Genomic DNA, 13,652 nt, shown 5'->3' on the forward strand with positions numbered 1-13,652 from the left:
TAGAGTCCTAAATATATCTCCTTAATTTACATTTGAAAATAGTACTTTGCAGTCTGAGGTCCTTTTAAGATAATATTAGAAATACTTCTGTGATTAGGAATATCATGCAGCCAGGTCTGTAACATGTAGAGGAACCACTGTTCTGTGTGGGAGCAGTCACCTTGAAAATATCTTGGAGGTCTGATGGAGGAGACATGAAATAGAATCTAATGGTAGAGATACTGTTTGAATATCTTGTTTCAATTATCAAAAGTGGTTGTGTATCTAAGGAGTGGTTGGATACAGCACTGGAAAGCTGTTGATAAAGTGCCTTCCATTGCAAGTACAGCAGCAATGTCACCAGTTCTCCTTAAAATCTCAGTGTTTGGATGCTCCTTGTAATGCAATAATGCAGCCAAGAATCAGAGAGCAGGACTGAGCTCTGTCCTGTTTCTGGAGAGATGGAGTGGGCAGCAAAGCTGGTGCTTGGGGGGCTGTGTGAGGTGATGTGGAAGCACAGAGGTGTGGATCTGGCTGCCTCTGGGAAGCTGGCAGCAGGAGCAGGGCACACTCCTGCCGTGCTGTTTCAGTGCTCAGTCCACGTGCTCTGTACCTGAAAGCAGCTTGGCTTGCCCCCAGGAATGCCCATGTCAGACCAGTATGTGAAATTGGAAGAAGAGCGAAGGCATAAACAGAAACTGGAGAAAGACAAGAAAAAGAAGAAACAGAAAAAGGAGAAGAGAGGGAAACACCATCGCCACAACTCCCTGCACACAGAGAGTGAGGAGGACATTGCTCCAGCTCACCACGTCGACATCATCACAGAGGAGATGCCAGAGGTCAGTTCCTGTCCTTGGGGTCTGGCATTTATTTGTGTGCAGCTCTTGAGAGATTTTTGCCCCCACAACTGCAGCCAGTCTGTGATGTGGCAGTTTCAGAGCTGTTTCAGAAATGACTGAGATGATCCCAGGCTGTTCTTTGCAGGGGAAGAAATTACTGTCTTTTTTTTTTTAACAAAAAGACAAAAATTGCCACTGAAGCTATTAAAAAGGTCAAAACCAACAAAACAATGTTCATCCCTGCTGTAAAAGTAACACTGTCCAAATAACATTTATTATGCTCTGCTGCTTCACTTTGACAGTAACTTGCTGTCTAGTCAGCAGCTTTGCAGCTGATGATAATTAATTGCAGATGCTAATGATGTCATCTGTATTTGTTTCTAAAATTTCCTTTAATCAAAACCGAACAGCAGCAATTCAAATCCTGCTGTTTATGAAGAAGGGGTTTCTGTTCCAAATTAATCTTGAAACTGGATGCTGCATTGAAGTGCATTGTTCCCATAACTTACTGTGCCTGACTGCAGCTGGCCTGCTGCAGGGTTCACAGGCTCAAAAAAAAAAAATTAATTTGGGTGGTGTTAAGCTTGAATTTGAAAATTGCCAGTGGTTTGCTGCCTCAGTGGATGTCTGTGTATCTCTCCTGCAGAATGCTTTGCCCAGTGATGAAGATGACAAAGATCCCAACGATCCCTATAAGGCACTTGACATAGACCTGGATAAGTAAGTGCAGTTTTCTGTGTGAGTTCACTGAGTTGATACCAGAGTGCCTGAGGGCAGGGCTGGGGCTGAGCAGGCAAAGGCACTCCAGGCCACGAGGGGAAAAGGCTGAAGTCTCTCCCCATGGCTTTGATGAAACTTCGGGTGCTCATCCAGCTTTGGCTCCCACTTCAGCTGGATGAGAAAATCTCAGCTCCTGAGTATGAGAGAGGTTTGGGAGGGACAGGGGAGTCACTAAATGTAGTGTGAGTGTGACTGAAGGAGTGGAAGCACAGACAGTGTCACTGGATCAGGTGTGGGTTACTCTGAGGTGTCCCACTGTCTCTGTGCTGTCACTTGTTTTGGCACTGAGTGTGACCTGTGTCCATCTGTCCCTCTCAGAAGCTCTGTGTCCATGGCAAGCCTGTGTTGTGCTCACTGGCCAGAAACACCCAGGCTGTCCCACCCCTGTGGCCCTTCAGTGTGGTCCCAGTGTTGTGAAGTGTTGTTCTGATGTGACTGAGCTGCATGTCACACCTGTGAGCAGGCTGGTCTCCCCCAGCTCTGGGGCTGTGCCAGCACTGAGCCCCTGCACCCACAGGACCATGAGCCCTGGGCTGTGCAGTATTGCACATGCAGATTGGTTTGGAATTTTTTTTTTTTAGTTGCTCTTTTACAAAATCACCATGCCAAGAATAACTGCTGATTTATGGTCCAGGGATGCCTCCTGTTAAGTTTGGAAGACTGGGCAGGCCCATGTGGGTGTTTGTGGGATCTCTCTCTTCCTCTGATGCTTGAGTCTCTGCCTTTCTTTGCAGTTCCAATTTACTGGGCTTTGGCCCCTCAGTACCTTGTGAAAAAGTGTCATAACATTTTTAAAAAGTGAATAAAACAGTTTCTAAGGAACTTCCTTTTTTGGAAGGCCAGTTAAAGTCTACAGGAGCAAATGTATAAGAGGAAATTAATTTCTGCCTGTAGCCCCTGTATTTGCATGGTGATTCCCAGCAGCTCTGGGCACACCCAGCAGAGCAGATCCTGGGTGCTGTGCTCCAGGAGGCATCCAGGGCTGCTGGGTTGTTCCCTCCATTCCCTCCCTGTGCCATGAGTGCTGTGCTCTCCTGTCATGGTTTCTCATGTGTGTGTCCTCTCTCTTTCTTTCTGTGCTTGCACTGCTCTGTCTGTCACGCTCACACGCAGTCTGGTTTCAGGGAAGCCTTCCAGGTAAGAATATCTCCTGAGTGTTGATCTTTGTCAGGTTGGTTGATTTTGGACAGTGCAAGTCCTTGAAGGGTGATGGAACTGTTAAATCAGAAACTTTCACATTTGTGAGTCTGTTTGGTCACTGGCTTTCAGCACCAATGCTGTTCCTGTACAGATGTATCTGAAATAGTAAAAAGATGAGGCCTGTTTGCTGTTCAGTCTTCCCTTAGTGCCTGAAAGTGAAAAATTAATTGGTTCTGGGTCTTAATGCAGTATAAGCTTAAAAATTGAGGCAGTTAAGGCCATTAGAAATCTTTCTGAAGTGATGTTTGCTGTGCAAATGTGAAAATTAACATTAAATAAAAGCTAATAAATAGAAAAATATGCAGTTAGGGAAATTCTTGCTGGTTTCTGGAAATGTTTGACAAGAATGAGAGGAATTTTGTGGTGTTTTTTTTTTCCCCAAGTAGTGGATTTAGGATGCAGTGTAAGTATGACCTGCTATTGGTGCTTTTTGGAAATGTGTGTCTGAAGTTACATTTCACTTACAAAATGTAGTAGTAGAGTAGAAATTCATAGTGCAAACTTCCAAAATAAAAATTACTTAGAATAATTCCCAACTGGACTGATCTGTTAATCAAAGAACAAACCCCACACCCTTCAAGGGCTGCTGGAGCCATGCTGGCATTCCACTGCTCAAATTTCCACTCTGCTGGAAATGCTGTTCCACATCCTTGCTTTTCCTTGGAGAGGGATTACATGGAAACACAGCCTAACATGGAGCTGTTCCTCTGTGGCTGTTCTTCAGCCTGCAGGCCTCTAGCTGGCACCTCTAAGGGTTAAACAGCAAGACCTTGGCTCTCAGTCACCTTCCAGTTGTTTCCTCTGCCTCCCAACCCACAAGGGCAATGTCTGCAGTGCATAAGTAAACTCCAGGTGTAGAAGTATGCAGTGATTTTAGGCTTGGGGGCCCAGCTCCCTAAGAACAAAGCATGCTTTGTCCTGGACAGGTTATCTGGCTGAGGGAGGCTGTTTGCAGCAGGTAATGGGCTCTTTTTTTTTTTCAAGACCCTTAGCAGACAGTGAGAAGCTGCCAGTGCAGAGACACAGGAATGTCGAGACCCTGAAGTCACCAGACTCTGAAGTTCCCCTAGCAGAGAAGAAGAGCAAGAAACCCAAAAAGAAGGAAAAGAAACATAAAGATAAAGAGAGAGATAAAGGAAAGAAGAAAGAGAAAGAGAAAAAGGTGGTAGAGGAGGAGGAGGAGGAAGTAAAAAAGGTAATTCTTCAAGATTTGCATTATTTTAGCTCCTGCTGTTACTTATTGCTGAGTTTGCTTTGTTGCCTAGAAACAGTCACATTTGACAGTTCAAACAGCTCAATGCATTCACCCTCTATTTCCTTCAATTTTTACTACTGTAGCAGCAGGTATTTAAAGATTTCTGTTAATAAAAATAACACTTACTTAGCCTCCTAAGTTAGCAGAATTCAGCTTAGTGCAGCCTACACAGCAGATCTGCCAGAGCTCACGTGGAAGATGAGTTTGCTGATATTTTGTCTGTTCTCCAAGTGGGGAACTCCTTAGCAAAATATCTGGAACTAGTTTTGTGAGTGTCATTTGTTGTGCATCCTGTCTCCCATGTGCTCCAGAACCTTTCAGTTATAAACCCTGCCATTAGCTGTCAGTTGGTCTCAGGATTTGAAGCATCCTCCTGTTAACCCCTTGCAGAGCTGCACATTCCCTCTGCCCTGCAGCCCTTGGAACGCCAGGGATGCCCTGGTGTGGGGGTGCTGTCAGCTGGGCCTGGCTCTGGAAGTGCTCAAAGGCTGAAGTGAAGCTTCTTGGTGTGTTTGCTCCTGAATGTGTCACAGCATCTGTGCATGAGGAGCACTCTGGAGTGCTGCATTTCCATGGGAACTTAACATTTTGATTTAATTGTTGTAGAGTCACAGAATCCCAGACTGGTTTGGGTTCAAAGGAGCCTTAAAACTCATCCAGTCCCACCCCTGCCATGGACACCTTCCACTATCCCAGGGTACTCCAAGCCCTATCCAACCTGAAACCTGGCCCTGGGCACTGCCAGGGACCCAGGGGCAGCCACAGCTGCTCTGGGCACCCCAAGCCAGGCCTGCCCACCCTGCCAGGGAAGAATCCCTTCCCAGTATCCCACCTCTCAGTATCCCTCTGTCAGTGGGAAGCTGTTGCCCTTTGTCCTGTCCCTCCATCCCTTGTCTCCAGGTTTTTCTCTAGATTTGCTGGAGCCCCTTCAGGCTCTGCAAGGGGCTCTGAGCTCTCCCTGGAGCCTTCTCTTCTCCAGGTGAACACCCCCAGCTCTCCTAGCTCTTCCTCATAAGGCAAATGTTCCATTCTTGTGATCTTTTTGTTTTGGTTTTCTTTTGTTGCTGTTGTTGGGGAGTGTTGGATTTTTGATTTTTAAGAAAGATATAAAAACTATGATAATGGGGGGTTTTTTTCTCCTGAAATTCAGGGGGAAGACTTGGATTTCTGGCTCTCCACTGCTCCACCAGCTGCTCCCACGCCCCAGCCACAGGTAGGAATCTTCCCCCATCAGAAGAAACTTCTCTGGTTATTCCTTGCCTGTGAGCTGTGCAGGAGTGCTGTGTCATGCTGCAGCACAGAGGGGAACATCAGCTTCATCTCCTCAACTTCCTGCTGGGAGCAGAGATGCTGTCTGCCCAGTTCAGAGGAGCTGTAATGGGAGACTTGAGGCTCATTCTGTGCAGAGCAAGGAAGAGAAATAGAAATACAGATGCAGCTCCAGGCTTGGTTGATTTTGTTATTGATGAGTATAATGTGATACAGTTGTATGGTTTTATTTCCCAGTATGAGGTAGACTCTAGCAATATTAATAGACATGAGAGACGGAGTGTGAAAGAAAAATTCTCATGAATTTTGATGGGAAATTCTAGAGGAAGAGACAGAGATATAAGGGGATGGATTCCTTGGAGGGAATCTTCTGAATCGTGTCCTCAGGTGATCATATTTGCTGGGTGTCAGAGGCATAAAATGGAAGCCTTGATACCGTGTTAGCCTAATGTCATTTCTGAAATAACACTTGTGAGGAGTTGTCACTGTCGAGTTTCTTTTGGTGTGGGTTTGGGTTGTTCCAGCTGCTTTCCATTAGTGTCAGAATCCTTCTGCTCATCCCCTCAGAGCGAGCCTGGAATGGGCACTGCTGTGGTGGCTGAATCTCAAGTGGCAAAAAAAGAAGAAAGGGAAGAACAAGATGAGGAGGAGGAGGATGAAGGAAAGGTAAGTGGTTCAAGTTAAGAGGAGGTTACCTCAAGTTACATCAGGGGAGGCTTAGATTAAATACTAGGAAAGATTTTGTTGTTACTGTTTTTTAATGGAAAGGGTTGTCAGGCATTGGAATAAGCTGCCCGGGGGAGTGGTGGAGTCACTGTCCCTGGAAATGTTCAGAAAACCTGTGGATGTGGCACTTGTAGACATGCTTTAGTGGTGGATGTGGTGGCACTGGGCTGATGGTTGGACCTGATGGTCTTAAAGATCTTTTCCAACCTTCCCAATTCTCTGGTTCTATGAAGTTGGTGTCACCTTTCAGCCACATTCTCCTGCTGTCTCAAACTCCTTAAAAAGCAGCACACAGGATTTACCAACAGCATCTGTTCAGTGCAGTGACTGCCTGCCTGCATCCTTGAGGAGCTGTGACCACCTCATGGTCAGAGCTTTGGCTGTTCCCTGAGCCAAGGGACAGGTCCCAGTTAAAGCTGAGCTTCCAAACAGTTGGAGAGATTCAGCCTTGTGCTGTTCCCAGGTTACTTTGGGATAAGGTATGGGCAGCTGGGTGAGGAGCAGGGTTTACTGGGACTCCACATAGAGTTACTTTTGGGATTTAAGGAATGGTAGCTCTGGTTTGGGTTCTGCTGTAAAGGGAAACCTTGTGCAGTCCAGGGAGTGCAGAGAGCAAGAGTCTAGAGCTGGAAGTGTGGTAGAGAGGTCATAGCTAGAAATCAAGGGTTTCTTTAAGGGTTTGTTGTAGTTTCTTATTCTTCTTGGTAGAAATCCTCCAAGCATAAGAAGAAAAAGCACAAGAAAGAGAAAGAAGAGAAATCAAAGGATAAAAAGAAATCCAAAAAGAAGAGTCATCACAGCGAGGAGGAGCCCCCGGAGTCGGTGCAGAACGGGACTCTGGAGGATGAGCCACTACCAGTGAGTAGCTGTGCCCAGGCCTGGGACGAGGAGAGCTCAGCTGCTTGGGAGGGAGGACAGTGACACCTCTTTCAGAGTCATCAGTTCTGGTGTGACTGTGGCTTCTCTTGTTTTTCAGCCCATGTCCAGTTACCGCCTTCTTGCTGAAAACCCCTACATTAAAATGGTGAGTTTGAATGTTGTCTCTGTGTTCCCTGAGACAGGGGTGCCCTGGGATGGTGGAGTGACTTTATGTTGTCATCCCATAACTGAAGAACTGTTTCAGTCCCAGAAGGTAGAACTATAACCAAGCTCCATTTCCTTTCCTTTGGGTGGCCCACTTTAATTTCCAAGTGGATATTTTCCCAATCCTTAGCTGATCACCAGTGTGTTTCCATAATCTTCTAGCTACACCAAATTCCCTCCCTTTTGAACCTGCTTTTATCCCCATGCAGTGTTCTGTTTCTTGAAGTTTGACTCTTTCCTATGACATTGTTCCCTTCATTTGCAGACCTATGATATCCAAGGAAACCTCCAGAATGACAGCCAAGTTACTGTGTCTGTTATCTTTGAGAACAAAAGCACTAGCTTCCTTAAGAGCATGGAACTGAATGTCCTGGACTCTCTCAACACTAAAATGCTCCGACCAGAAGGATCATCAGTACACGATGGGATACCTGTGCCCTTCCAGCTCCCCCCTGGTATGCACAGCTTTGCACAGGGCTCTTGGAGTGCGGCTGGCCCTGCACTGCCCTCCTGTGGAAAGAGCTGCTTGAACATCTTGCTGTTTTCCAGAAAAAACATCTCTGCCTGGGTGTTGCTGGGCTTTCCCACAGTTCCCTGGAGAGGATAAGCCTTCTCCCAGTATGGCTGTAATGCAGGTGGTTCTGCACAGCAAGAGCAAAGCCTTAATTTAGGGCTGGGAGTCCAAATGTCTGAGTTCCTTTCCCAGATGTCTGCAGGCTGGCACACCTTTGACTACAGAAATCCAAAATTCATTACATGTTTGGTATGAGATTTAAAATAAAACAAGGCAGTAGGTTTGTGAAGCATTAGAATCCACTCTGGATTTATTCTGGAGCTCTTGTGTCCCACTGTTTGAATGACAGAGGCCTTTTGCAGAGAAGGTTTTTGATAAAGATGTGCAAGGAAGGCAGCTGAGCCCTCCAGAAGTATTAAGCGCCGAAATGAAGGATAATGGTTTTGTACAGAGCACAGTAGTACAGTGAACTTCTCTGAATTTCCCTTCCTTCAGCAAGGAGTTAATTTGAATCCTGGAACAGCTCAGAGGGCTGGAGTGGCCTCGGGGTGCTTTTCAATCCCCCATGGAAAGCAGTGGGATATTTGATTTGGTTTTAAATCTGTATGTGGCAGTTCTTAACACAGACTTGTATATTAAAAGCAAAACATAGAAACATTAGAATTCAAATTAGCTCTGAAAGCTACTCTGAAATGTTTATAATATAATTCCAGTTATGCAAATAGTTTAAATATGTGACACTGTGACATTTTGCCCGGGCACTTGCCCAATAACCTCCATCAAATGTCAGCTCCCATTGCTGCTTCTGAGAGACCCAAGTGCTGTAACATTGTTGACTCATCACAGCAGTTGTGTGTAGAACTGTCTTCCAACTCAAAGAATTTCAAACTTGGTTCAAAAATAGTCTGCACATAAGTCAGTTTATTCTAACCATTACTTAGATCTGGAAACCATGTTCTGACCTGACTTTTCCCTCTCATCTCTTCACACCAGGAATCTCTAATGAAGCCCAGTTTGTGTTTACACTTCAGAGTATTGTTATGGCTCAGAAGTTAAAAGGAACACTGTCCTTTATAGTCAAAGTAAGTGCAGCTCTCAACTGCCTCTGCTTCCTTGGGAACTGCGTCAGGGAGCCGGACTCGGGTGGGAAGCTCTGCTCTGGAGCTTTTTTTAGGCATCATTTCATCCCTGCTGCACCAGCCCATTCTGTGAGGAACATTTTCACATGACATCTTGTGCAAAGAGTGCCCCCAGTCCTGCGTCAGCACGTCCTAGATTGTCATCCCTGTCAGCGTGTGAGCAAGGCAGCCTGGAACATGTGCCACATTGTCAGCTAGGAGATCACACTGGTCTGCTGGGGAGGGGAGAGAGGGAAGCAGGGTCTGCTCCTTCTCATCTCAGCTGGACACTGCAGCCTGGTACAAGGCTGCAAAACAAAAATGAGAATTAGATGCAGTTATTAAGAAACCCTGACCAAGAGTGAGGTCAGCGGAAGGCATTGTTTAATAGGTATTGAGCTGGATAAGACTGTGTGGGTCTCTGATGTTATTTCAGTATAGTTATTAATGAAGAGCTGCATGAGCAGCTCAAAGGAAATGAATGGAGACAGTTGTGGCTACTCCTGAGTCAGCCATTATCTCTATTTTAAGGGTTTCTTAAAAATAGCATGCTAGTCCTATTTTAGTACCTAAGAATGTGGGAACTATTCATTTATTATTTTGCTCAGAAAATAATGAACTGTAAAACCACATCTCCAAGTGTTAGTTTAAACTCAGTCTGCTCAGTTTATTTCAGCAGAGTGCAGGCAGAACTGTAGCCCAGTGTGTCCCTTACCTGTTGCAGGTGCATGTATGAACCCAGCTGCCCAAATCTTTGAGTGGGCTGATGTGGTGGGAAGGTTCTCACACTGATCCTTCAGGCCCAGCCAGGCTGTTTCAGGGGCAGCTCAGCCCTCAGCTCCTCCCTGGTGCCTGTGTGGTGGGTAGGGGGGCTGCCCCAGGGCTCCCACTCACCTGCTCTGCTTTGCTCTGTTGCAGAATGATGAAGGTTCAACCCATGAAAAACTAGATTTCAAATTGCACTTCAGTTGTGCTTCATACTTGATCACGACGCCTTGCTACAGGTGAGTGCCCGCGCCGCTCCCCCTGCGGGCTGAGCCGAGCCGTGCCCGGGCCGAGCCGTGCCCGGGCCACTGCCCCCGGCGGGCCGAGCTGAGCTGTGCCCGGGCCGAGCCGTGCCCGCGCCGCTGCCGCGGGGCCGGGCCGGGCCGAGCCGTGCCCGAGCTGAGCCCGCGCCGCCGCCCCCTGCGGGCTGAGCCGGGCCGAGCCGTGCCCGTGCCACTGCCCCCGGCTGGCCGAGCCCTGGCTGCTCCCGAGGGCTTGGGCAGGGTCTCTGCAGAGGGTGACTGGTCAGATATGTCCAGTGGCTGATTTCAAGTGGCTCTGCAGAGGGAGCTCTGTGCCCTGCAGGCTGGCAGAGGCAGCTCTGGCAGCAAGAGGGCACAAGTTGCTCCAGTGGGCTCTGGAGCGTGGTTTCCATGTTTGCTGTAAACCTATTTTCCTCAAGCTTGGTAGCACTTAAGCTTCTGTATCCTGACATGTTTCATGGGGCTGATGGGACAGATTTCACTTGGATTTCTAATAAAACATTTACTTTCCTTCCTGCTCTGCAGTGATGCTTTTGCCAAGCTCCTAGAGTCTGGAGATCTGCACATGAGTTCTATTAAAGTAGATGGAATTAGCATTTCTTTCCAACATCTACTGGCAAAGATCTGTTTTCATCATCATTTTTCAGGTGAGTTTTCCTTGATGCAGAACCTTCTGCAGAATTCCATATTTTAAAATCTCTGCTGTGCTTGGTGAGCATAATACTCCACGGGCTCAGCAGCCACAGGAGCAGGTGATGTCCAGATTAAATACATTTGGGAGAGTTTTCTCCAGTTTTGCAACACTCAAAGCATGCAGTATTCTTCAAAATGAATTCTCCTTGTGTCCCTGTGGAATTCCTGCAGCCCAGTGAGGCATGTGACAGCTATCATGGGAGCAGCTGCTGTGGAGTTCAGGCTGTAACTGTTCTCTGGAGGGTGGGTTTGAACTGCAGGGCTTCAGACTCTCCCAGTGCTTCCTTTCAGCCCCAGCTATTCAGGTTTGGGTTTATTAATTAAAACACAAGTACTGGCTGAAGCAAAACAACTGGCTGTTTCATCATGCTCTGGTGTTTGCATTAGACATTGCCTCACTGGAAGTATTTCTGGGGAAGAAATCTACGTTCTGAGCAGTGTTTTTGCCACAGAACATTTGTGGCTTAGGAGACTAATGACTCACCTCATTATTGTGAAACGTCCCAGAGAGAAGCCAGGAGGAGCCAGGCACATCTTAACCCTGACTTCCTCCTCCCCTCTGTAGAAGCCTCTGTTCCTCAAGGCCAGGCAGAGCAAGGGCTGCTCTCCAGGGGAAGCAGGGCTTGAATTAAAATGGAATGGAATGAAATGAAATTGCTGTTTCTCTGCAGTTGTGGAACGCGTTGATTCGTGTGCATCCATGTACAGCCGTTCTATCCAAGGCCATCATGTCTGCCTACTGGTAAAAAAGGTGAGAGCACTGTAACCCCTGAGGAGCTAAACCTGGAGCCTTCCCTGCCTTCCTCTGCCTCTTTCCAGTCCCTGAGTTTGGCTGGGAACACATTTATCCCCACTTGGAAGAGGAGCTAATGATTTTTTTCTTTTTTTTTTTCTTTTTTTCTTCCTTCCCAAGGGAGAGAACTCTGTATCCATAGATGGGAAATGTAATGATTCTACCCTGCTTAGCAACTTGTTGGATGAGATGAAAGAGACATTGTCCAAGTGCTGAATATTCCTTATCAAATATTCCAACGACCAGAAACACACCCAACGTGTAAAGACGAGCAGACCCAAGTGTTAAGTTTCTCCCTCGTACGCATGTACTACCCTGGGGCACGTGCTTTCAGTTAACTCCACCATTGGTTGCAGTTTAGACATTTTAAGGCTGTATGTTACCTTTTTATTTTCAGAACTTTTTACAAACTGTGGTGTTAACCCTTTCTAGCCCAAAGAGATCCTGGTGACATGACTGGAGGAGGGAGGGAGGGAGGGGTGGGCACTATTTATTCAGCAGCTCATGATGATCCCATGACCTTCATCTGTGTGGGACGGCGACTGAGCAGGACTTTATCAACAGTAGCACAGTTTGTTGTTTGTGCTTACGCCAGGGAAGGTTGACTTAATCCTTAGCCATGAAAAATGTCTTCAGGGCTGCTGTAGTTGATGTATATTTCTAGCAGAGGCTGGTGCTGGACCAGAAGGCCTCTTTTTGTTTTGTTTTTTTTTTTATATATATATGATTTATTATTATCTCAAGATCTATTGTGATCAGCATATAAATATCCTCCATCTCCTTGAGCTAATCCAAAGGAGCCCTGTGGGAACTGGGATGTTTGAGTTTGTGTTTATAGTAGTTGCCTTGAGCCTTAACCTTCTTTTAGTGACAGCTGGAAGAGTTGAGTGTGGAAGCATGAAACGGGCTGGAAGTGTTATTGTTTGGGTCTGTGCTCCCCTCGACTGCCCCACACACAGAGTCTGTCAGGCCTCTCCCCTCTGAGCTGTCTCTGCTGATGTGTTTTATGAGTCCACTTCAATTTCACATTCCTGAACAGTTAAGCTGTAGCAAGAAACTGGAAATCCAAAGGGGTCTGTTCCTGCTTTTTTATCCTTTTGCTCACCAGCTGAGGTTGACCATTACCAGGTTAGAGAAACAGTCATGGGTGCAGCCCCTTGTGTGCAGGTCCATGTCCTCCCTCTGGGCTCTGAAACCAGCAGGGTCATTCTGTCTGTGTCCCCTCAGTGTCCCTCAGCCCTGCCCTTACAGTGAGAGCAGAGTTGGCAGCACAAGTGCCCCACGGTCCCTGTGGCAGAGCCCTCCCTGCTGGGGTGCAGGGGAGAGGGGTGCAGGGGAGAGGGGTGCATGGGGAGCCCCTGGCCCAGAGGCAGGAGGGAGGAGGATGAGGAGCTGCTCTCCCTGCTGGGGTGCAGGAGAGGGGTCATGAGGAGCTGCTCTCCCTGCTGGGGTGCAGGAGAGGGGTCATGAGGAGCTGCTCTCCCTGCTGGGGTGCAGGATGGGGAGGGGGCTGAGGAGCTGCAGGTTTGGGACTGTAGCAGTTACTTTAGAGGGAAGAAAGGAGAGTCTGGGAAGTGCCCGTTCTGCACTATTGGAATCTTGTGGAGTCACTGACGGGAAAGGGATGTCATGGTGTCCTGCAGAGATGCTCAGTTATGTCCTTGTCCAACATCCCTTATTTTTTATTCCCCTGTTCCATTTCTTTCCTCACAGTTCAGCACCCAGTGAGCAAAACTCTGTGAAAGGGTTTTGCTTCAGGGCACAGGTCAGGAGCAGCTGATTGCTCCAAAAAGGTGCCCAGGGAGGAGCTGGCTGGGTCTGCACGTCTCCAGCACCACCACCACTCCTAAAACACCAAACCCCCATGCAGGGAGCAGGATAAAGTGTTGATCTTCTTTGTTGGGTGATGTCCTGTACTGTACGCGTGTCTCGTGCTCTTTACACTCTTCCCACAGGAGGTATTTTGGCAAAGGCTCTGCTCTGGTGCTCTGGGTTCCTTGCCAGGCCCAGCTCCGTGTCCGACCGTGCTGCCACGACGTGGAGGGTTTGGTTTTGGTCAGCCTCCCTTGGTTAGCCAGTTGTGTATTAGAAACTGAACATATTAAAATTGTCTTAAAGGATAATGTTCCTCAATTAGTGTTTGGGTTTTTTAATTCATGGATGAAAACTGTCACTTTAGCATGTAGAGTCTCTTACAGAATCCTGTGCAGTGATTCTAGAATTTTGAAACTGTATGATGTGTTACATTCACAAATTTATTTGCTATCAACATTCCCTGGAAGAAAAAAAAAAAAGAAAAAGAAAACAACATACCACAAGCTGCTGTAATGATTTTGTGTCAAGATGATCCAATAAACTTTCAAAACAAAGTTAAA

General features: G+C 47.0%; 1 protein-coding gene across 1 annotated transcript in view; it reads left to right on the forward strand.

The window, feature by feature from the left end:
- Nucleotides 1-13,652, forward strand: part of AP3D1 (adaptor related protein complex 3 subunit delta 1) — a 42,809-nt gene extending 29,157 nt beyond the window's left edge. Inside the window, exons 20-32 of the mRNA XM_064396589.1 lie at nucleotides 619-818; nucleotides 1,465-1,538; nucleotides 3,783-3,993; nucleotides 5,204-5,266; nucleotides 5,890-5,988; nucleotides 6,757-6,906; nucleotides 7,025-7,072; nucleotides 7,397-7,586; nucleotides 8,639-8,727; nucleotides 9,682-9,767; nucleotides 10,317-10,438; nucleotides 11,156-11,235; nucleotides 11,398-13,652. Of these exons, the coding sequence (XP_064252659.1) occupies nucleotides 619-818; nucleotides 1,465-1,538; nucleotides 3,783-3,993; nucleotides 5,204-5,266; nucleotides 5,890-5,988; nucleotides 6,757-6,906; nucleotides 7,025-7,072; nucleotides 7,397-7,586; nucleotides 8,639-8,727; nucleotides 9,682-9,767; nucleotides 10,317-10,438; nucleotides 11,156-11,235; nucleotides 11,398-11,493 (1,508 nt within the window). The 3' untranslated portion in view covers nucleotides 11,494-13,652. The remainder of the gene's footprint in view (nucleotides 1-618; nucleotides 819-1,464; nucleotides 1,539-3,782; nucleotides 3,994-5,203; nucleotides 5,267-5,889; nucleotides 5,989-6,756; nucleotides 6,907-7,024; nucleotides 7,073-7,396; nucleotides 7,587-8,638; nucleotides 8,728-9,681; nucleotides 9,768-10,316; nucleotides 10,439-11,155; nucleotides 11,236-11,397) is intronic.

Source organism: Passer domesticus, chromosome 21 (genome assembly GCF_036417665.1).
Source record: "Passer domesticus isolate bPasDom1 chromosome 21, bPasDom1.hap1, whole genome shotgun sequence".
NCBI lineage: Eukaryota > Metazoa > Chordata > Aves > Passeriformes > Passeridae > Passer > Passer domesticus.